The sequence below is a fragment of the Ips typographus genome, linkage group LG1 (assembly GCF_016097725.1).
Source record: "Ips typographus isolate SLU linkage group LG1, UJ_Ityp_2.0, whole genome shotgun sequence".
In the NCBI taxonomy this organism is placed as follows: domain Eukaryota; kingdom Metazoa; phylum Arthropoda; class Insecta; order Coleoptera; family Curculionidae; genus Ips; species Ips typographus.
The window spans coordinates 18,938,818-18,961,894 of record NC_138422.1 but is presented as its reverse complement, the minus strand read 5'-3'; the positions used below and the strand labels follow the sequence as shown (position 1 = coordinate 18,961,894).

The 23,077-nt window shown below is 34.0% G+C and overlaps 1 protein-coding gene across 3 annotated transcripts in view; it reads right to left on the bottom strand.

Moving 5' to 3' along the window:
- Nucleotides 1–15,472, bottom strand: part of BuGZ (Bub3 interacting GLEBS and Zinc finger domain protein) — a 33,828-nt gene extending 18,356 nt beyond the window's left edge. The window contains exons 1-6 of one of the 3 annotated variants that reach the window (XM_081995942.1): nt 15,269–15,472; nt 14,937–15,145; nt 10,435–10,684; nt 7,044–7,177; nt 6,768–6,988; nt 6,522–6,708 (exon numbers count right to left, since the gene is read on the bottom strand). In XM_081995942.1, the coding sequence (XP_081852068.1) occupies nt 6,522–6,708; nt 6,768–6,988; nt 7,044–7,177; nt 10,435–10,684; nt 14,937–15,145; nt 15,269–15,309 (1,042 nt within the window). In that variant the 5' untranslated portion in view covers nt 15,310–15,472. The remainder of the gene's footprint in view (nt 1–6,521; nt 6,709–6,767; nt 6,989–7,043; nt 7,178–10,434; nt 10,685–14,936; nt 15,146–15,268) is intronic. The other 2 variants (XM_081995941.1, XM_081995940.1) reach the window with 2 other exon arrangements.
- Nucleotides 15,473–23,077: the final 7,605 nt, after the last annotated feature.

The window sequence follows — 23,077 nt, the reverse complement described above, 5'->3', positions numbered from 1 at the left end:
AGTTACAAAAAAAAGTTTATTTAAGCTAAAAGATGTTTCAAAATTTGAGGTCAATCATAAAGCCAAAACGTACAAAATCAATTTAAATATGGATCAAAGTAGCAGCATTTGAAAAATTTGGATTACTTCCGGAGATAATTAAAAAACTATGAAATTTTGGAAACACTTTTTTGAGCTAACCTGTATACTGTATTTTCTGAGCTTATTTGTAAAAACAATTAGATTTACGTGAACCTGAACTGTGACCCAATTTGACCAATCCAATATCTTTTTCCTTGCTGAGATACCAATAATGTGTTTCTAATTTAGAACCCTGTATGTACAGTAAAATTCTGTATGTACAGGGTGATTGATTGAATTTTGACCACCCCCTTAACTTCCATAATTTTGATTTTAGCAAAAAACGTTAAATACAAAACTAGTAGATATTTAGGTCTACTTTATTCTTAGCTAAACAGTTATTATACAGGGTGTCCCAAATCTGAGTAACGAACCAAACTTATGTTTTTTTAAATACAATGACTAACTTTTTATTCGATATTTGAATTCTACGTCAAATTCTAGGCCTAATTGATGTAAAATGTCTCTATAAAAATTCAACTTTTTCCGCAGCAGCATCAGTTATACTTATTGCATATTAACAATATTGCCTCGACTATGTGATTAAGGGTTAATTTGGTTACTCAAATTTGGGACACCTTGTATAAAAATTGTTTATCGAAGAGTAAAGTAGACTTAAATATCTACAATTAAGTTGTTACAACTAGTTTTTTAACTAAAATCAAAAATAAAGAAGTTAAGGGGGTGGTCAAAATTCAATCAATCAAAGACGCTGCTGCAGAAACAGTTCAATATCTATACAAACATTTTACATCAATTAGGCCTAGAATTTGACGTAGAATTCAAATATCAGATAAAAAGTTGGTCATTGTATTTAAAAAAACATAAGTTTGGTTTGTTACTCAAATTTGGGACACCCTGTATAATAACTGTTTATCTAAGAATAAAGTAGACCTAAATATCTACTAGTTTTGTATTTAAGGTTTTTTGCTAAAATCAAAATTATTGAAGTTAAGGGGGTGGTCAAAATTCAATCAATCACCCTGTACATACAGAATTTTCTGTGACTTACTGTCCTCAACTCAATAATTAAACTAATTTCATAAGGATTTAATAAGTCGTAGTTCCTGCTGATGTAGATGGATTTTATGGTTAAACTTTGCAAGTATTATTAAATAATATTTTCAAACCGACTTGAAGCACTTAATGGATACTTCAGTGTTTAATTAAGTAAGGGTTTGTTTTTATGAGAAAAAAATGCTGCAATTGCGGGAAATTATTTTTTCTACAAATGACCGCAAAGAAGCTGCTTTGCACACACTTTTACATATGCAAAGTAGCATTTTCCCGCACACTAGGCGGAAAATTGTTTAAAATTAAAAACAAAATGTACAGTTATTTCATTCGTAGAAAAAATATTGTTCCACACACGTGCGCAAAGTAGTTTTTCCAAAACATAACTTTGCGCACCGATTAGGAAAACTACTATTATAGCCCTCTAAATCCGCCACTAGCGAGCGTTTCGTTATCATTTGAAGCAAAAATCCTCAGAAATCATGAAATTTTAAATGGAATCTTATAGCAAAAATGTCATAAACATTTCTTGAAATAAAGCAGGAAAGATGATGCAAAATTTGTTGTGAAATATGTCGAATATCACAAGAACAGTGAATCATAAGGACATCTTGGTGGCATTTTAATTGGCGAGTTTTGTTTCAAATGATAACGAAACACTAAAATTACTTTCTCAGTGGACCCTTTAAAGATCGACAAGGCGTTTATTAATAACCTTCTCGCGGAGACAATTTACCCGTGTGTCATCAATGTTGATGTCAATATAACAATATGAATCCAATCAAAAATGCTCTATAACCGAACTTAACTACAATATGCCTAGCTTTAACGAAAACAAAACTTTTTAAATCACCGGAAATCTGGAACGCTCAAGCTGGGAACCGCAAAATATCAATGAAAATCTTTGAAAACTTATCTTAAGAGATGAGTGAATTTCAATCTGACGTCACCATTTATTGCGTCATTGCCACTTCGGCTGGGATGGAGAGTACCCGTTGTAGAGCTATAATGAGGCACTGTCTATTAAAATAATTTAAGGAATTACAAACAGCTGATTTGGACAGACGTACATTTTTGATAAGACAAACAATTCATACTACTCCATACAAGTGAGACCTTCTTAGAGATATATATATTATATATATATATATATATATAAACCATCTTTATTTCCGAGGAAAAAGGCTATCGACCTACCGGTCTTTCTGCCAATGTTACAGAAACAAAACTTATGTACTTATTATATATATTTATCATACATTTAGAGTTTTTGAAATTTACAAGAAGAATATGCCCGGTTTTTGTTGTGTGATTAAGTGTGGAAGTAGAGGAAACAGGGACAATGTAGGGTTTTTCCGCATTCCACGTGTATTAACTCCAAAACACGAAAAAACATCTTATTGAACGAAAATTTGCTGGATTGATACTAAAGTTGTTAACAGCTTTTAGTTTCTCTTTGTACTGTAACGAAGTTACTATTTTTCTAATGAATTTATTTAAATGCGCGTGACCTTCATTGCTGGGTGCTAGACCGCGGCCGTCGTGGCGTCGATTTTATCGGGGCCGTTCGAAATGGTTCGGTGGGCGCGGGGAGTGGGTACCGCCACTAACAGCCCCCACCGTGGGTTTTGTGTATAAAAGAAGGCCCCGCACCGGAAAACGGGGATTCTTCGATCATCAAAAGATCGAAACCAGCCAGCTTAGCCGTTCCGTGCCGACCAATAACTCTTATCTCCGCGAATCTGTAAGTAAAAAATAGGCACATACCGACCGTCCGGTATTTGTTCTGTTTGCTGTTTTAAACCCGTACCGTTAACTGTAGTTGTTTTAACAAACTGTAAATTGGGGCATCTTCAGTATTTTTCCGGGGATTTCCGTTTGGGGCATTTACAATATCTTTCCGGGGTTTTCCGTTTGAGGGTATTTCTGGTAAAACGGCGCCGGCTACAGTTATTTTATTGTGAAAACAGTTAGGTAATCCTTCTGGTCCTGTTCCTGTTTGTTGGACACCGGGGAAACGGTGCAGCAAGCGGGAACGGTGATTCCTGTAGCTCGTTTGCTTGGCTCCGGGGAAACGGAGTAGTAAACGGGTTTGGGATACTGGAGGGATTAGCGGCTGTGTGACTGGCAACGTCACGAGACTTGAAACCTCTGTTGCATGATTGGGGAAACAGTGTGCAACGGAGGCTCTATTTGTCGAACCCCGGGGAATCGGGGCGGCACCTAGAGGTTAGGTCGAGTGACGGGAACACCGCTGGTCACGTAATTGGGCCTCTTTGGGTTTTTGGAACAAATTCCGGCGCCGAGTAGTCAGTTTTGCATAACCGTACCGTACCGCCGTACTTACACCGTGACACAGACAGTCTCAATCTACAGTCAGGCTAAACAGTAGTGAAAGGTCCGTAGCTAGTTTTCGTTACCGTTACACGCTTTCCCCGTATCGCCGAATAAGGTAACTTCTGTTTCATTGGGTAACCGTTACCGTAAGTATTTACTGTAAGCACCCGAGAGCCGCAATACAGTGCATTTAGAGGAGACAGTTGTTTTAATTTTGTTTTCTTCCCGAACCCTTTGGAACTTTTCTCCAGCTGTCTAAAGGCTACCCAGGTACCGCAAAGTGGACCTTCAGCCACTATAAATAACGAAGGTGGCGCCCGAGGCAACGTAACCGAAGAAATCCGGGAGGAAAGCGCTACAGTACCTAACGGCTACATCCGGATAATCGGAGCATCTTACCATAGTAGTTACTCATGTATATTCTCTCTCAGATTAAAATATATAAATCACCTTTAACTGCTTTAAAAAGTTCAAAAAATTATAAGAAGACTGAATTTTTCCCTAACTAAAATTTTTGACATAAGTGAGCTGTTTTGCTGGAATGGCTAATAAACTGCTCGCCACGTCAACCGGGACAGTGATGTTTTTGGGTCATTTTTAAAACTACGCCATTCTGACACTAATCAACAGATTTTAATGCGGGTTGGACCGTCATTGTGCTTGGTTTATTGGCTCTTTACTGATGTAAAACTTTTCCTTTAATGCACTCTAACTGCTATATACAGGGTGTGAAAGAAGTGCGTGCAAAAAAGTGAAATTTTCAAGTAGTCCCCAATTGACCAAAAATTTTGTTTTTGTTTTAACATAAGGAAGTGTTATTTAGTTCAATATTCCGGGACCTTTTCGGGCGTTTTCCAATTAACGTCCCAAGTCTCAAGAAATGATGATTTATCCAAAAAAAGACAACACTACAGTGCTCAAGCTTTATTTAATTAAGTTATGGCAGCAGCTTTTTATGTGTCATTTTGGTTGGGTGTAGATCCATTACTATCTTTTACATAATTTTTGAAGCAACCCCATGACCAATAAGGCCATACAGGGTGGCTAAAGACAATCAAAGTGGGACAAGAACGTGCGTAAAAAAAAGAAAAGTATTATATTACAGCCACTTTACTAATAAATAAGTTTAACTTTTTTCTTACATAGAAACTTGTTGCCTAGGGTATTACCTCGGGACTTTTTTAGGCGTTTCTTAATTAACGCCAAGTGTCCGAAGAAATATCGATTTTTCCGAAAAATGGATAAAACACTGTTCAATCTTGAATTAAGCCATATTAGCAGTTTTGTATCTATCATTCAAATGCCGTTGTATGTTCAACATTATCTGTTACATAATCTGAGTACTTCTCAGGACAAACCCCATATTTGGTAAGACCTTACAGGGTGTCCAGTGACAGTGAGTGAAATTTGAAATTGCTTGCACAAACTGTTCTTCCTGTCTTTCTGTCTTTAAACACTCTGTATTGGTTCTATCGGTTAAAAGAGTTGACTTAAAATTATCCTACACATAATATGGGACCTACACGTGACTTAAAATGACAGTTCAAAGCTACTGCCTAGCACTGCTATGTCGCATTTTTTGGATACATCGCTATTTCTTGAGTGTGATGCCCCGCGAAAATATAAGCAATTTTTCAAAGTCAAAATTTAAATCAAAATTAAATTAGTACTTTCGGAATTAGTTTGGGACACATCTGAACACTACTAGACACAACGCTTAAATGAAAAACTAGATTGAGAGAAAAATCTGACTTCAAATCTTTGCCAAACAGGCAGTCAGAATTGAAACGTCGTCAAGTCGAAGACAAATGTGAAAATTCGGTTAAAGTCCAAAAAGGCCCAAAAGGGTCTAGTTCTAGTCATGTTCAGTGGTGCAAAATAAGTGCTACCAAAATTCTTAAGTGTGCAAAATTCAAAAACCTAAGTGTTTGGAAAACCCTTCAAAATTGTTGTAAAGAAACCACGTAGCCGCTTGACCTAAAGCCTGTCACTTCAACTTAACTCTACATGTCCAAAAGGTATGTTAAAGCCAGAATTGCTAAGTAGACCTAAGACTTTGGAACCGAACCGTACCTATAAATTAAGTACCCCATAAATTAAGCTCCATGATAGTCCAAACTGCATCAAATTCTGTCCTTTCGTTTAGAAATGGCAAGGTTTTAAAAATGACTCACTGTCCCGGTTGAGGTGGCGCGCAGTTTATAATAACGGATAAACAATAATAATAGTAATGCTAATATCAAAGTACTTACTGTTTGTTTAAACCGTAGAAATAATGCTCTTAAAAAACTGGCGTAATACTAAAAACACGGCTCTCTACATGAGTATTAACCGAAACCGATAGTAAACAAATCAAATAATTAATTGACAGTTTTCAAAAGTTTGTTTTTTTTTGCGGAAGACATTCATTTAGATACTTACACTTGATAGACAAGCATGAAACCAATATTGCATGTGCGCTTCCTTATCATAAGTTGATGACGTACGGGTAAACTGGCTCCGCGAGAATTGTAAAATTCTCTTAATTTATGCCTATTTTTCAGTATATTATTACAAAAATTGCACTGGTCAAACCAGTCAATAAATATTTCTTAATACACTTTTCCCACCAGAATAATTTTGCAAGTTGAAAAGTAATCTTATTTAGTCAGTAATGTAATGTTTGCACCCATAAACAGGCCTTTTGTTTAATGATTTTTCAAAGATATCTCATGTTAAAGGAGAGATGCAGTTTTCACAAGATAGGTAAAAGGACTCTTTATGGAATCAGTAGTAGAAAGCATTGTATTTGATTTTTTTGAGATATCTCCGTCTGCCGAGAAGTTAGAAAACTAAATTGAACATGTGTTTAAGGACACATTAAAAGACAAAAAACGCTATCAAATCGTACAAAAAGAGTTTTGGTCGATTCTCTCACAAATTTCACATTTAATTTGAATCCAAAATAACATGTTACTTCACTTTATTAATCCATTAGTGTACACAATTCAAAGCGCATGATTTTTTACATTAGTAAAAAACAATGACTGAGAAATATCACAACTACTCACCCGAAACTCTAACAGGAAATCCAGCTGCAGCTGAAGCTGCAGCAGCCATTCTTCCCATCATTGCCATATGTTGGTGTTGGGCTTCTTGCGCTTTGGCTTGGATTACAGCTGCTTGAGTAGCGGCCATTGCCTGCTGAGCAACTGATGTCGCTATTGACAACTGAAAATTTTCGAGTAGCTCATTTTTCTAAACACAAAATAATAGAAACAAATTAAAACATTTTTATTATCGTCCATTACACGTACCTCCGAGCTCATCGTACTGCTTGTCGATCCCCTGTCATCATTTTTCTGCCAAGATCCTTTTGAATATTTTGGATTCCTCGTTCGGATCTCTTCTAACGACACATCTTCCTGAGGGTGAATAATTTTACTAGAAGCGCCCGTAGCTGCAATCGTATTCACTTTAGGCGGTGGTACGTTAGCAGCTGGATTATTTGTCGTAGGAGGAGCGCTTATCGTGGCTCCTACTCAAAAACATTTTGATCAGTATCGGAAACTGTGTGATATGGCTTGCTATACCTGACGAAATAGGTTTAAAATCGGCACCTACAACAGCCGCTCCCGGTGACGAAGTGGGAATTGCACTGGGAAATAAGGGCTTTGGAGGACCTTGTTGACCCTGTATCATCATATGATGATGCATCATTTGCATTCTATAATTATAGATACACAAGTGAACCTTCAAGATAACCCATTATTGGAATCTTACGAAAATCTACACGACATATTATGGGGTGTGCCATACGATAAATAAATAAATGGAATTTTCGAAACGATAATGGGCCTGTCCAATTTTTTTTTATTTCATAACTACAAAGACGGATTGAAAATATTACACCCGTATTTTTTTATTTTCAAAAATATTAAGTCTAAATAGAAAAAAAATTACGATAAAAACTACATTAATCTCATGTTTAAATCGCCCGCCGCCGGTGACGTACTACACTATCAACCAATCAGCGACAAGAAGTCAAACAGATGGCGTGCAACAGCCAATAAAATCGCCCAGAATTACGTACGTCACATGCGCGCTAAAACAATCTTTTAAATTTAATGGACAAATTCAAACTAATGTAGGAACATTTACGACCATAATTTTTTCTTCAAGAATATGAAAAATTAGTTTTTTGATCCTATTCTTTCGATTCCAGTCATTAAAACAAAAATTTATGATATGTGGGATAGGCCCATTACCGGATTTATTAAATGAAGTTTACAATAAATAATATGTAGAAAACAGAAGGTTTTCTATTTTTCACCTTCTGTCTAAGAGAAAGCGTAATAAAAAGGTGTTTCTGCTCAAATACACACATTCGAGCAGAAAGGGTGATTTTTATTAAACATTTTAATTAATACAAAAAGAATGCTAAGTTAAAGGCGTCAACACGCTTTATTTTTGACCAGATATTTGTCAATATTCCGGAATAAATTGCAGCTAATTGAATAAACATTTCTACAAATCTCAAAAACTGACTGAATCATGGAATATATAAATATAATAATATATAAAAAGTTATTATGCATAAAAATAGGAAAATTTTGATTAAGTTGGTGTTATAATTTGAAGATGTTAAAGTAGTAATATCTAACTATGCTTTTAAACACTGACAAGAGTTATCCTTGGTCTATGCATCTAAAAAAAGTTGGCGTAAATATATTCATTAATAGATCCGTGATTCCCTCCAGATAATTCCCTTGCAAAACGTTCTTAAGACCTATATTACCTATATGCCCTTTTTTCTTTAACAAAAAAGACAGTTTTGAATTTGATACATACGATACATAGTAGAAATTAATTTTGATACAGCCACAGTCTGCCGAATAAACAGCCTTAAGATTCGATAACTATCGGCCTATTAGCTTCTGAGTCATCTACGTTTTGCGGACGATATAGTGCTCTTTAGCCAGAATATAATGGAATTATAAGAACTTCAGAGAGAATCCGCAAAAATAGGATAGACCATGAATTTATATAAAACAAAAGTCATGACACCTGACAATATACAGGGTGTCCGGATTTAGTGTGTTTTGACATGTCTAGACCTCGATTTTAGAAAAAAGAATAATGGCAAAAACCGTATTTCGATATTTTGTCAGTTTGCGGCGCTAGAGAGCGTTTTTCAAATTTCGCCCTTTTCGAAAACTCTTCACAACTTTTTTGTTTATCAAAGTATTGAAGTGAAACAAACACGTTCTCAAGACACTTTTTTGATTCGATTCCAGTGGCGTGCTTAGTTTTTTGATACTGCCGTTTTTTACGATATAAGTATGTCTATCTATAGTCATTTCTACAAATAACTGAAATAAGGTTTACTTGCAATAAGTAACACATATAGACCCAATAACAAATTACTTTTTCAGTATTTTCACACATTACAGTAACTAACGACTAAAGAACTAATTTTTAAATTAACGGTAGCAAAATAATTAAAAATAGAATAAAAGAAAAACATTTTTAACTGACTCAAAAGTTAAAAACGCAGTAATTTTAAACATTCAAGTGTTGTCATAGAAACAAAAAATGTATAAACGTCACTTTGGACAGCTGATTTTAAAACCTGAGTCAAAGCCAACTTGAATAAAAACAAAAAAGTGTCTCATCTCAGTGATTTTTAAGATTAACTATAGATATACTTCCGTTGTAGCACACTGAATAAAATGGCCATTTTTTAACGTTATAGCCAACTATCATTTCAATTTAAAATAATAAAGTTAGGTACATTTTTGTGAAAACGGTAAACATTAGCAAAAAACCAAGTACGCCACTGGAATCACATCGAAAAAGTGCTTTAAGAATGTTTTTGTTTGACTTCGATATTTTAATAAACAAAAAAGTTATGAGGAGTTTTCAAAAAGAGCACAATTTGAAAAAACGCCCCCTAGCGCCGCAAACTGACAAGATATCGAAATACGGTTTTTATCATTAATCTTTTTTCAAAAATCGAGTAGACACACACTAAATCCGGACACCCTGTACAAGTGCATATAGCAGATCAAATCGTTGACAATGTTGAAGAATATGTATATTTGGGACATATCAAATTAAGCAAAGAAAATCAAACTGCTGAAATAAAAAGACGTATTTGCTTGACATGGGCAGCCACGGGTAAACTGTCACAAGTTTTGAGAAATCGAAATATTTACAAAGAAAGGTCTTCAATTCCTGCTTATTGCCCGTGATACAAGACGCATCATTCAATGGAGGCCTTGCATGCATGCACAGTTACGTTGACTTGATGATATTAAAGGCAAAGTGGGCAACAGATGGCATCAACTTGCACAAGACAAGAAAGCATGGAAAAATATAGTGAAGATGTAGAAGAATATGTACGACATATCTCTCTTTTAGATAAAATAGAGCTTTTTTAACAAAACAAACTAATAGTTATTGTAAGCGATATTAATATAGAACATTTAAAAAACAACTAAAATTAAGGAGAATTCCTGTCAGTGCTGAGATTATTTAATGTAAATCAAACAAATTTTTAGAACACTAAAATATTCAGACATAGTGCCAGTTGAATTGATAACATTTTTTCGAGTATAGGTTCTTTGAGAGCTGAAGTTTTTGAAAATTTTGTTTCTGACCACATTGTCCAAAGAATTGAGTTTCTGATAGAAGTTAAAGAACCACCGATAATCTCCAGAATATTTTCAGATAAAAGTAAATTCAACTTAGAAAAATGTAGTGTAAATGAAAAGTGGAAAGTCTTTCCTATTCATTATAATGATAATAATAAAAATTATTATTATACATAATGAGACACTGATAAATATTCAGCAAGTGATTTCTGCTGGATGACATATGTTACTTTTGCAAACAATGGAGTCACAACAATGAACCAACTAACATTACAAAACATTATACGCGCAAACAACACTAAAACTTAATTGCAAATAAATTTCTTACCCTGGATGCATAAATGGTGGCCCACCCATATGTCCCATATGCATCATATGCATACCATGTGGCATACCACCAGGTGCCATCATTCCCGGTAAAACTCCATGGGGTAACATAGCAGGCATGCCTGGAGGGGCATTTCCAAGTAAACCTTCAGGTTTGGGTCTTTTGTTGGCAGGCTCATCTTCGTCAGAAGAGTCTCCCCTTGTGCTTTGTTTTTGTCTTTCATGTTCTTTCAAGTCACCAGGTGGAATACCTAAAATTTATATATTAGCCATTGTACTTAATAATATATGATGTGTTAACTTTGAAAAACACGTAATATTATATAAACACGTAAGGAAAATTCCTTGGATAATTCCGTGTTTTCAAATTGCATGCCGTTATAAAGAATTGAAATTTCAGTAATAAAAACACTCTGGAAAAATTGGCATGCACCCCTCGTAAGATGATGTGTTTGATAGAGCATCAGGCTTTAAAAGTGAGTACTGCTACCCTATGCCGAATAAAAAAGTAATTTAAGCTGCCTCCCATTTCACCAACACTTCTAAGGAAATGTCGACCAGAAAACCAAAATAACTACACTTATGAAGAACACAATGAGAGATCAAATTAATGTATGCTAAAACAGAATTACTGTGTAAGAATCAAAATTTTGCAAAAAGATTATTGGACCAAATTGGAGAACATTTAAAAACTTGCAGGGCCATTTCTGCCTTGCAAATATTGGTTTTAAATGGAAATAAACCCAGTAACTATAAATAGCCACAGAAAACTATATCCGACTGAAAAATCAGTCAGTAATCTTAGTAAAAGTCAAAAATGTTGTTAATTATCAATCTGTGATTTATGTTATGTAGTTTTTTAGCTTGAAAACTAGATACAGTGACAAAAGATTTCCACTTTGAGTGTGAATGAAAAATGAGTGTCCCTGCTTCTTGATCAATGGCCGCATTCATAAAAACACATCGATTAGCAATCGCAATTTTCTTATGAATGCACTGAAACAAATTGATTACTGATCGAAAAAGCATTACTTAAACTTCATTTTGCTGATCGAACTGAAAATCCGATTCTTCGATTGCTAATTGATTTGTTCTTATAAATGCGGCCAATGATATTCAAATTTAGGTATTGAACTCCATTTTTTTTAAACTTGTGATCTAATTCAAGACATGCGTGGTTTTTCACCTGCTTGACTTCATTTTAGATGGGTAAAATTTTGACTATACTTGTACGTTCTATTTTGAGTTACAAGATTACAAGGTGTTTCAATGTATTAATTTTTCTAATAAGTGACCTAATACAAACTTACCTTAATTTTTAACAGAGAAACAGAAAAAAATTATAAAAATAGGTGGTATTTAATCTTCAACAACCAGCTAGACTCTGTCCTTCTTTAGGGCTGACTTTTTGAGGCCAATTTTTGACCACCCTGTATTATTATATCTGACATTATTCTGCACCCACCCTTAGAAAAAACCTTATTTAACAGTTTAACATGACAAAACACCAAAACCAGGAAGAATTTGTTGATAAGGATAACTTATAATTGTTATGTAACATAAAATGGTGTCAATATCTCAGAAACAAATACAAATAGATATATGACATTATATTACATGAAATATGTCTAGTCATACAGGGTGGTCCAGTTTTAAATATCAATAATCTACTATCCAATAGTCCATCAAAAAATAAGCTGACATGCATTATATCATTTTGCTGAAAAACGCTTCCTAAGGAAAAAACGTTCCTCCAAAATTTAGTTTAAAAAAATCGTTTTTTACTTCTAATCTTATTCTGTCAGTCTTAACTGTCAGACGGTTGAAACATATTTTTGATCAAATTTTGAACAAGTACTTATGAAATGAATGCTCATTATGTGATGTGAATGACGTTTGTCAAACTTGTTAAGTGGCGTAGAAACAGGGGGACGGTGTTTATTTTGCCACTCTATTTTCTACGCTGACTGGATATTTCCCAAAAATTACAGTTTTTTTATATCCTTGTTCAATTTAAAGAAAAATGTATCACTTGTAAAATTTTGATCCAATTCCTTTTACAAGATAACTGAGTTATTACGTTTTAAAACCCAAAAAAAGAGGGATATCGGGGCAACCAAATATTGTGAAAATTTTATTTTGTAAAAATCAATCTGCAAGAAGTGGTTTCTCCTACAAAAAATAAGTTGACATGTATGTTGTCATCTTTTAAAAGACCTCATCCTAAGAGTAATAAGTACAGCCTTCTAAAGTTCAGAAAAATCGTTTTTCTGTCATAATCTCAGGCCATTGAAAGTGCAAACCAATCAAATTTGGTACAAGAACTTGAAACTGATGTTCATTACCGGGTCTTAAAGCCACCTACAAAAAACCGTTCATTATAATCAATTATCATCTCTTTGAGCAAAGTCCAGAGGTATAAAAATTAATGTAGCTCAAAATAAGTGAACCAATTCTCTTGTATGGACACAGACAGCTTAGACCAAAGTTACTCTTGTCAGGTAATGAGTATCAATTTTATAAGTACTTGTACCAAAGTTGATCTAACTTGCTTCAACAGTCTCAGAATTATGACAAAAAAACAAAATTTTTGAAGCTGAACTTTGGATCTTCCTGGGAATGAGTTCTTTGAAAAAATGACAACATCCATCTCTACTTATTTTTTGAAGGACAAACCACTGTTGCGGTTCAATGTTTATAAAACAAACTATCCAATTTTTGCTCACTCAGATATACTTTTTTTTTTGTTTTAAAACGTAATAACTCAATTATCTCATAAACAAAGTTTCAAATCAGAATTCTACAGAAAATACTGTCTTTATCAAATTGAACAAGGAATTTAAAAAAAGTGTCAATGACATAATGCATGTCAACCTATTTTCTGATGGGCTATTGAATGGTGACTTATTGACATTTAAAACTGTACCACCCTGTATTTAACATGTTTCAAAAGATGTATTTGTTACTTTTGTTTTGTTATTAAAATTACAACTCATATTAATGTAGCAACTTATGTTTTATTAGAACTTTTGACAGAATAGCACTTTCTTGTTAGATAAACTTCAAAGTGAAAAAAAAATTGTTGCATACATATTTCAAGTAGGTATATTGTTTTTTTTTCTACTTTTTTAGACGTTGGTAAATCAGAAAATTAGTGTGTTTTGCTAGGTGTTACTAGATTTCCCGCTCTGTGGTTCATTTCAATTAATTAACAACTTATTTAAAGCACATTTTTGAGAAGGCACAATTTTTACAATTGTGATTATACTATGAATTAATATATACAAAGTATAAACCCTATCCACATACACACAGTACACACTAGTACAGTGAATATAGCTAGAATTACTAGAAGCTCTAAAACATAAGGTAAGATTACTTAGTTAGGAACTAGGATATCACTTTATATGCAAACCTTCAATTTTTAGGCTTATATCTTATATTTGTTCCACCAAGACATAAAAATTCCCAACTTTTAATGTTGATTGTTATAAGTTATAAGCACAAAAAAAGCACCTTAAACCTTTTTAAAAAAGTGAAATTTTTCATTTTACTCCAGAAGGGTTCCAATGCACAGCAACAGGCATAATTATGCCAAAAGTACATTATATTAGGCAAAATAATCAGAAAAAAATGCTTTCAATTTTCATTTTGCAAAAAAAAAAAAAAAAAGATTAGATGTGTTTTTATTTAACTGCTTTTTGAAAGTGAATATCTCTGAAACGTGAGGAGCTATAGATACCAGTTTTGGTTCTTTTTGTAGTATTTTTCAAGTTCTTTCTAATGGAGGGTTAGTAAAAATGATGGCAGTTTAAATAAAGGAAGGGACCCTTCAAAAATTGGAAAATACACATTTTGTCAAAACTGCAATTTTGGTCATTTTTTATTTTGTTCCAGAAAGGTACAGTGCTTGTAAAGAAATGAGTATAAAGGACCTTATTGTTCCATTCCACCTTTCAAAAGTTATAACTGTCAGTGGAATACTGCCAGTTTTTGGTAAAAAAGTGCATTTCTTTATTTTGCTCTCAAAGGGTTCCAATGCAGATCAAAAGGTTATACCAAAGGACCTTAAATTAGTTGAAATAATGTTATGACCTAATTTTTTTCGAGTTGTGTTCATAAATACATAATGGTTTTATGAAAATACTTACAATCAACTTTGCATTCACTATCATTGTGTTACTGTTTATGTTGTAAAGTAAACCAACCCCAAGCCTAATACACTTTCAAAAGCAAGCCACAAAACAATCAACATTTCACAACATGTGTTTTAGTTTGAAACTTACCACTAACATAATAAACTAGATGTGGATTAAAAAACATGTTAGTACAGTAGTACACTAACACAAAACCGAGCACAAAACTAATGAATTAAGAAATAATTAACAATAAAAATAGTAACTAATCCAAAAAATAAGTTATTTTGAAACAATATTTGGCAAGGTTAAATGGCACACAACTATATTGAGTCCTGCTACTAACTGAGGCTATTAATAGTCTTACCTTCCATTCCATATATCTCTATATCAACATTTGACCGATTGGGCAAGGAGTTAGGTACTTTGTCAATTGTCTCCTTATGAACTTGCATGCAATGTATAGATAAACCAGGTCCTGTGTATAGTTTCTTATGGCATATATGGCACTTGAAATGTTTTGCTTTCTGGTGCTGTATAAGAATTTTCTCATCGTCGAATTCTCTGTTACAATACCTAAATTTGGATAAGGAAGCAACGCTGCTAAAAATATCTAGAGATAGTTTAAAACTAGAGCACTACAAGGTGTCAAATATTAACGGCATTTAAAATCAGATCAATTGACGTAAAAAAGGATACCAGCACCATGGTTTCGATTGCTTCTTCTTCTTCCTACCCATCTTTGATTGCTAATAAACCTAAACACTAGAAATCACAGACACTAACATGTATTTATTAAGCAGAAAATAGTAAAATTTGATCACAATAACACACTTTCAACTTGCAATCCAACCTCAAGATTTTCCCAATCTTAAAATGGCGGATTTTTGTTTGTCAATTTTTCATTAACGTCTCCCATTGGTCGATTGGAATTACGTCATTGAAGTAAGAGGCAAATCAATTGACAGACGCCTCCCAACTGACAGAAATCTGCATTCAGTTGGAAAGGGGATTATGGAAACTAGAAGCTCCGATCATAGAGAGCGCCACAGGCGTAAGCAAAGTATGCAAACTGAATTTTAACGTATATAAACTCTAACTAATTACTAATAAGTGCCCTTTTTACCTAAGAATCAAATAGGAAGAGCTAAATAGCACAAAAGCTAATACGGCATTTTACACAATCTTCTGTGCAAGTTGTCTTGTCTTGTCTTGTCTGTTAATTGGCTCTGCTCTCAGCAATTTGCCAGCACGATTTGAGGGGGATCAGGATAGACGAGCTTGGCACTCCCCAACCCCCGGATTTCTTCCAATCGACATTAAAGTGCTGTGAGGTTACTAGTTCAAAAATAACCATAACAAATACATACTCAAGAATAAACTGGGGTCTAGTAAACAAAACAACAAAGGAAGCTCAATCACTACACATAAAAAATTTCTTTTTGGGATTCCCCCAGACCAAAAAACAGCGGGAAAAGGTATGACACGAGACCGTCAGCCGATGAACTTGTACTCTGCAAAATTAAACAATTCAGTATAGGTATATATCATTTAGTGCATGGTATCAGTTACAGTTCAAGCATATTAAAAGCTAAAAACTTTATAATTATGTTAATTGATTTTTCCGTAGGATGACCAAGTACAACATGCATGTTCATAGGCGTTTTGACGCCAACTCTCCTAAGCTCTTCATAGATATTAAAAGTAGGAACACAATGAATTGGACACTCAAAAAATATATGATCCAAGTGATCAACGGAGCCGCAATCGCATAAGGGGTCGTCTCTAAGATTTAATCTAAATAAATGCTCTCTCGTCAGACAGTGCCCAGATCGCATTCTGATTATTGTCGTAAAATGTTTTCTGCTTTGAAATGGAATTTTAGAAAACCACGGACATGACAAGAAGTCTTCCTGAACTCTACTATAACGAGAACTGTCATTTAACTCTCTCCATGTCTCTCTAAATTGCAAAGACAACTCATTTTTAATGATGTTAACTATGTCTCCAATAGGAACAAAAACTTCTTTAGGCACATTCAGAATTCTGCCAACGTTTGCCAACTTATCTGCTTCTTCATTCCCTAAAATTCCCACATGACTAGGAATCCATCCTAATAGAATTTCACAGTTATTAAGTTTATTAATCTCTTGAATTAAATTCCGAGTTTGACAAGTTAGAAAATCATCATCCGTTGTAAGGAGTGCACGTTGAAGTCTTTTGATGGCGCTCTGCGAGTCTGTAAAAATAATTGCCTTATCTATATGTTTCTTGACAGTGACGATAATTGCTTCGTGTATGGCAGCTAACTCAGCATTACATATTGATAGTTCTTTGGGTAGTTTTGATGCAAAATTAAACTTTATTTTAGGTATTGAGATTCCCATACCGACGTTTTCCCTTTTAGAGGCATCAGTAAAAACAAAAACGTGAGTATCTTTAAGGTGTTCAGTTTTTAATAGAAATTGATGTCTAGCGTCCGAATCCCTTTTATCAATATTTAACGTAAGAACTTTAATGGGGGTTATTTGATTTTCAAAACCAAAAACAAAGCATGGAAGAGACGGACTTCTGAAAACTCTCCTATGATAAGGAAAAAATCTGAATAGCATCTGAACCAGCAACGGGACATTAAGGGTTCTGGTAGTGGTGTTAATCAAGTATTTTATTCTGAGTGATTTCAATAAGACAAGCAGGGGGTGGTCAGACAAGGAAAAGATTCTGGACAAGAATCTTACTGCCAAAACACTTCTTCTCACCGAAAGAGGCAACTCAGCTGCTTCACAGAGCAGTACCTTAATAGGGGTCGATTTCATGGAACCCAAACAAATACGTAACCCTTCATGATGCACTGTATCTAATTTTTTAAGAAGTGTTTTAGCAGCATTGCCAAAACAAAAAGAAGCAAAGTCCAAATGAGATTTAACCAAAGCATGGAAAATTGTAAGCATGGTACGAGGGTCCGCCCCCCACCACACTCTGCTTACTGCCCTCAGAACATTCAAACCTTTTGTGGCCTTATTTGAGATGTTTTCTACATGCATTTTCCATTTTAAATGCTTGTCCAAAATCACCCCTAAATATTTAACTTCGTTTTTATATGGTATAATTGTATTCTTGATAATCACGTTAGGTGGCATCTGTCTGCGTCTCCCTTTTGTAAAGTGAATCGCTTCACATTTTTGTAAAGATAGTTGGAAGTTTTTATTTTCCAACCATTCCAGTGTCATTTCCAATGCCGAGTTAATATCTTTCACCAATAGTTCTATATTCGAACCCTTAGTAATCAATACCAGATCATCTGCGTAGCCCATCAGAATGACGTTTTTAAATTTAATGTTGAAAAGTTCCCTGATATATATATTGAATAAAATCGTACTAAGGGGCGAACCTTGTGGTAAACCAGCCGATGTTATTATTGGGCCAAAAAAGGAACCATCATTCTTTCTGGTAAATAAACGTCTATTCTGCAACAATTTAAGGATTGCGTTATTCATTTCAATTGGAATATCCAAACTGTTCAAGTCCTCATACAGTGCATAAGGATCAACGCAGTCATATGCTGACTTTAAATCCAAGAAAACTGCAATGGCCATTTGGTTACTCTTGAAAGCCAAGTCAACAGATGAACATAAATAAGATATATTATTCTGTATACCCATGCCCTTCCTAAAACCCGTTTGAAAAAAGGAAAATGTGATTTTGGATTCAAGCAACCATTCAATTTTGTTCTTAACCATAATTTCCAGGGTTTTAAGAAAGCACGATGATAAAACTATGGGTCTATACGAATCAGGAAAGTCTGGGTTTTTATTTGGTTTTAAAATGTGGACAATGTTATAATTCTTCCAAGAGTCTGGGATGTCGTGTCCTTGTAATATATCATTATAAAATTTCAACAAAGAACTTTTTGCGTCATTAGGCATATTCTTCAACATTGCATAAGAAACGTCATCCATACCGGCTGATGACATTTTTTTATTTTTTAGGCTATTATTTAAATCATGAATAGAGAAAAGCGCAATTGGGTTGACTTTAGGTTTCAATAAGTGAAAATCAGGTATTAAATTACATATTCCCATATTCTGCAAATTTGCAATTTTGATCTCATCTTTAACAATTTTCTTCGTGGTATATTTTTTATTGTTGGCAAACTTTTTAATCTTATTCCAAACGTATGAAGTATTGGAATTACGATTAAGGGTCTCACAGAAAGAAATAAATTTTTTACGTTTTTTCTTTGACAGTTCTCTTTTAGTATATGCAACTATTCTTTTTGTTTCCAAATAATTTTCCATACTGGGGTTATTAGAAAAATTGCGGATCGCAATTTTCCTGTTTTCAACCAATGTTGAGCACTCCTCGTCCCACCAAACCGTAGTTCCTTTCGAAGGTTTATTTAAAGTTTTGTAAGGGATAGTTTGATCCGCAACATAATTTAATTTTGATTCAAACTCCAAAAAAGTCATATCCTCCGCAAACGTTTCCATATTCAGTTTATCGAAATAAAGATCCCAATTGGCTTCATGAAAATTTCTTAATTTGTATGGTTCAGCCCAAATGTCAGCAAAATTATGGTCAAAATCACCTATTTTTAATGACGTTGGAAAATGATCACTACCCCCACAATCTGACATCACCTCCCAATTAGCAAATGCGGCTAAGTCACTGCTCACTATTGTCAAGTCAACTGCACTCTTGTTATGACTTGGATTTTGGAGAAGTGTAGGCGTACCATCATTTAGTACAATTAAATCGTGGTTAAAAACAAAATCTTGCAAAATTTTTCCACCTTTGTTGGGTGTAACTTTATCCCACAAGGGATGATGACTATTAAAATCCCCCATGAGAATCATAGGGGTGCCCAGTTGTAAGATGTTTTTTAGAATCTCTTGAGATAGGTTGACATTTGAATTACAATAAATATTTGTTAGGTAAATGTTTTTTATTTTAATTGTTATAAATTGTATATGATCGTTATTAAAGCGTTCAATAATATCATAAGAGATATTATTTTTAACTAATGTGGCAACTCCTCCGTACCCGTCTTCTCTGTCCTGTCGTATCGTACAAAAGGGTTTAAAGTAGAAATTATGATTGGTTTTTAACCAAGTTTCATTTAAAAAAATTATATCGAATCCTTCTGAAAACTTAGCTAAATTAGCCCTGTTTTTATTGACGCTTCTAATGTTCCATTGTAAAATTTTGATGTTGTTTTTCTTAGTCATTTTGACAGCGTTCGGTTAAAATATTAAAACATATCCGGATCGTCTAGATCCTGATATGTTTCCCTGTTCATGTAACTTAGAATAAATCCATGGAGCGCTTCTTTGGCGCTAGGTAAATGTAAAAATTTTTCAATTAATTGTATTGTGTCTTCCTCTGGGGCTGTATACTTCGGTAAATTTGTGGTGTCATAATTATTCTTAGCGGCACTAGAAGGCGATTGTGATATGTTATGGTATGATAGTGAATATTCTGAATCTGTATTGTAAGAGTTGCGTGATGTATAAGGCATGGGATTAGAGATTGAAGTAGAGCTGTTAGCGTTTTGGGTTCTGCCATTAGGGAAATTTAAGTTATCGTTATGTGCTTTTTTGTCATAACCTGATTGGTGGATTACTCTTTTTCGAGTGGGCTCATTTATAACTGTTTGGCTAAAAGTTCTTTTTTTTGAATTGTTATTAAAGTGTACAGTTCTCCTTTGGTTTGGGGTAATAACGTTTTCATTGTTAGGCTTATGCGAAGTATTCATTTGGGGAAATTCCGAAGGTTTAAAAAAGAAATCATCTCTAGTCTGATAAGTTTTTTTGCAAGCCGAAGATGCATCGTGAAAAGTCATATTTTCATAAGCCATCAATTTTTTAATGTCCATTTGTCTTAGATATTCGGGGCATTTTTTGTAAGAGCTTTTATGAGCCTCCTTGCAGAAATGGCATTTAGTTTCACAAGTGTATTCAATTTTATCATTCCCATTATCCATGGTTTTATGATTTTGAGCATTTTTCTCGCCGCAATTAAAGCATTTCTCTTGCCCTTTACAATTCTTCTTAGTATGTCCGTATAATAAACAAGAATAACATTGTGTCACTGGTGAAATGTAAACTGCAACTGGCAGAGAAAGACCGAAAAATTTAATTTCCTTAGGCATTATTGTTCCCTTGAAAGTAAATAGACAAGTCCCAGTTGGAACATATTCAATTGTATCATTTTTAAATACTTTGCGATTTAACCTTTTAATAGTAATTATATCATTTCTACAGCTACAAGCTTCCAAAAGCTCTGCTTCTGAAAGATCCAAGTCTATTTCCCTTACTAATCCTTTAGATGTGGTGAAATTTAAAGGAATAAAAATGTTATATCCTTTGTCTTTAAGATTTTTGTTCTCTATAAATGAGTTAGCTGCTTGGGCAGAAATGAATTCGATGCAAACACGGTTCAAACCTTTATTTTTTATGGTCTTAACATTTTTCAAGTGTAGATTAAATATATCTCTTGCTATTTTTAGATGCGAGAACCTGCCGATATTGTCCGTACTATTTTGCGATTCTATATAAACAAAAAAGGGACCAAAATCCTTATCATCGTAAAAAACTGTAGGTTTATTAACTTTAACTTTATCTTGCAGTACAAGTTGGTTTGACTCCGTATTAACTCTTTGAGAGTCCAAGGATTTATTCAAATCGTTTTCATCCTGTTCCACTAAACTCGTCCAGGGGGGTGCCTTCCGGGCCCCTCCCCCACCTTGGTCATCCATTAGGACAACCACTCAACAAAAAGCCTATGCACTAAGCCAATAATTACAATTAAGAAAGCAAACGTGCGAAAAGCAAGCCGAAATAAAACAAAAACCAATGCAGAAATACAAGCCCACTTACTGATTCAGCTAGGTTTCACTAAAACACTTGTTAATACTACGAAAAACCCCTTCTTATCAGAAGCGACGAAAAGCTGCTTAGACAACGAAGGTCCTCACAGCACTGCGTCTGTGCAAGTTACAAAATATTAGCCAAAGTAATGTAGAGGTTTACCAAAAGGTGGCGACACTTCACAGAGCTGGGTGCGTTCGGATAGAATATTAACGTGCGTTCTGTGGTATTATTACGAACATTGGAAAGGGTCACGTGAGCTGTGGAAATATGAAAACTTAAATAAAAGAGTTATAGGTTGCATTCATTAAAGAACAAATCGATCAGAATTCGCGAACAATGTCGCCAGACCTACCGTTAAAACAGTATATCTACCGTTTTTGTAGTTCTTCTACCGTTCTCCTGTTTTTGTATATAATCTACCGTTTTTAATTACGTTATAACCATTATGTTGGTTGGGAAACTTTTTATATACTTTTTCAGTTTATTGAATAGAAAATTTAAGAGGATTCTAAAAATGCGCTTAAAACAGTCATTTTCTTACTCCAAATTATTCTCTAAAACCACGTGATGTCTGTCACTATTGTCCCAATTGTAAAATTTTTACTAGAATTTGCAAGAATTACATTTTAACACAGTTTTCGAAACAAGACGATTTTCTGAGATTTAACAGTTATTTTGACAATTGTCACTTAATAGTCTAGCTAAATAGTCTTCTGAAATTACGTGACAACTGTCAATAACGTCAAAACTGTCAAACTATGCTTAAAAGTTGCAAAAATTAGGGTTTAGAAACGTTTTCTTGCCGTATTTGATATAAAACGCGTTTATGAGAATTATGACAGTTATTTTGCCAATTGTCACGTGACCGTCTAACTAAATAGTGTTCTACAATCACGTGACCACTGTCACTAACGTCAAAATTGTCAAACTATGCTCAAAAGTTGCAAAATTCAGGATTTAGGAACGTTTTCTTGCAGTATTTGATAGAAAACGTGTTTCTGAGTATTATGACAGTCATTTTGACAATTGTCACGTAATCGTCTAGCTAAATAGTGTTCTACAATTACGAGACAACTGCCACTAACGTCAAAACTGTCAAACTGTGCTTTAAAGTTGCAAAAATCAGGGTTTAGAAACGTTTTCTTGCAGAGTTTTTGAGATTTATGATTTTTGACAATGGTCACGTGACTGCCTAGCTAAATTATCCTTTAAAACCACGTGATAACTGTCACTAATGTCAAAACTTAAAAAAACAATTATTAATGAAAAAAATAAAAAACTGTATTTTTGAAGTACGGTTTTTATAAGAAGAATCAATGATTTAAATCAATTTTTGACAACTATTAAAAGACATATATTTAAAGACGTATGTATAATAATGTAAAATTTATAAATTTGTTTTGATCTACCGTTGTCTACCGTTTTTTGACTGATTATTCTACCGCCATTAAATATTTTGACTTGGCAACACTGTTCGCTAATCTTTTTATTTTATTCTCTGTTCAAAATTATGGTTAAATTATTACTTATTTGGAAAAATAAGTTCCATTTCCATTTGAGATACTTGACTTTCTACCCTTTTTAGAACTGACTTTTTGAGGCGAATATTTGACCACCCCGTATCATTATTTTCGAC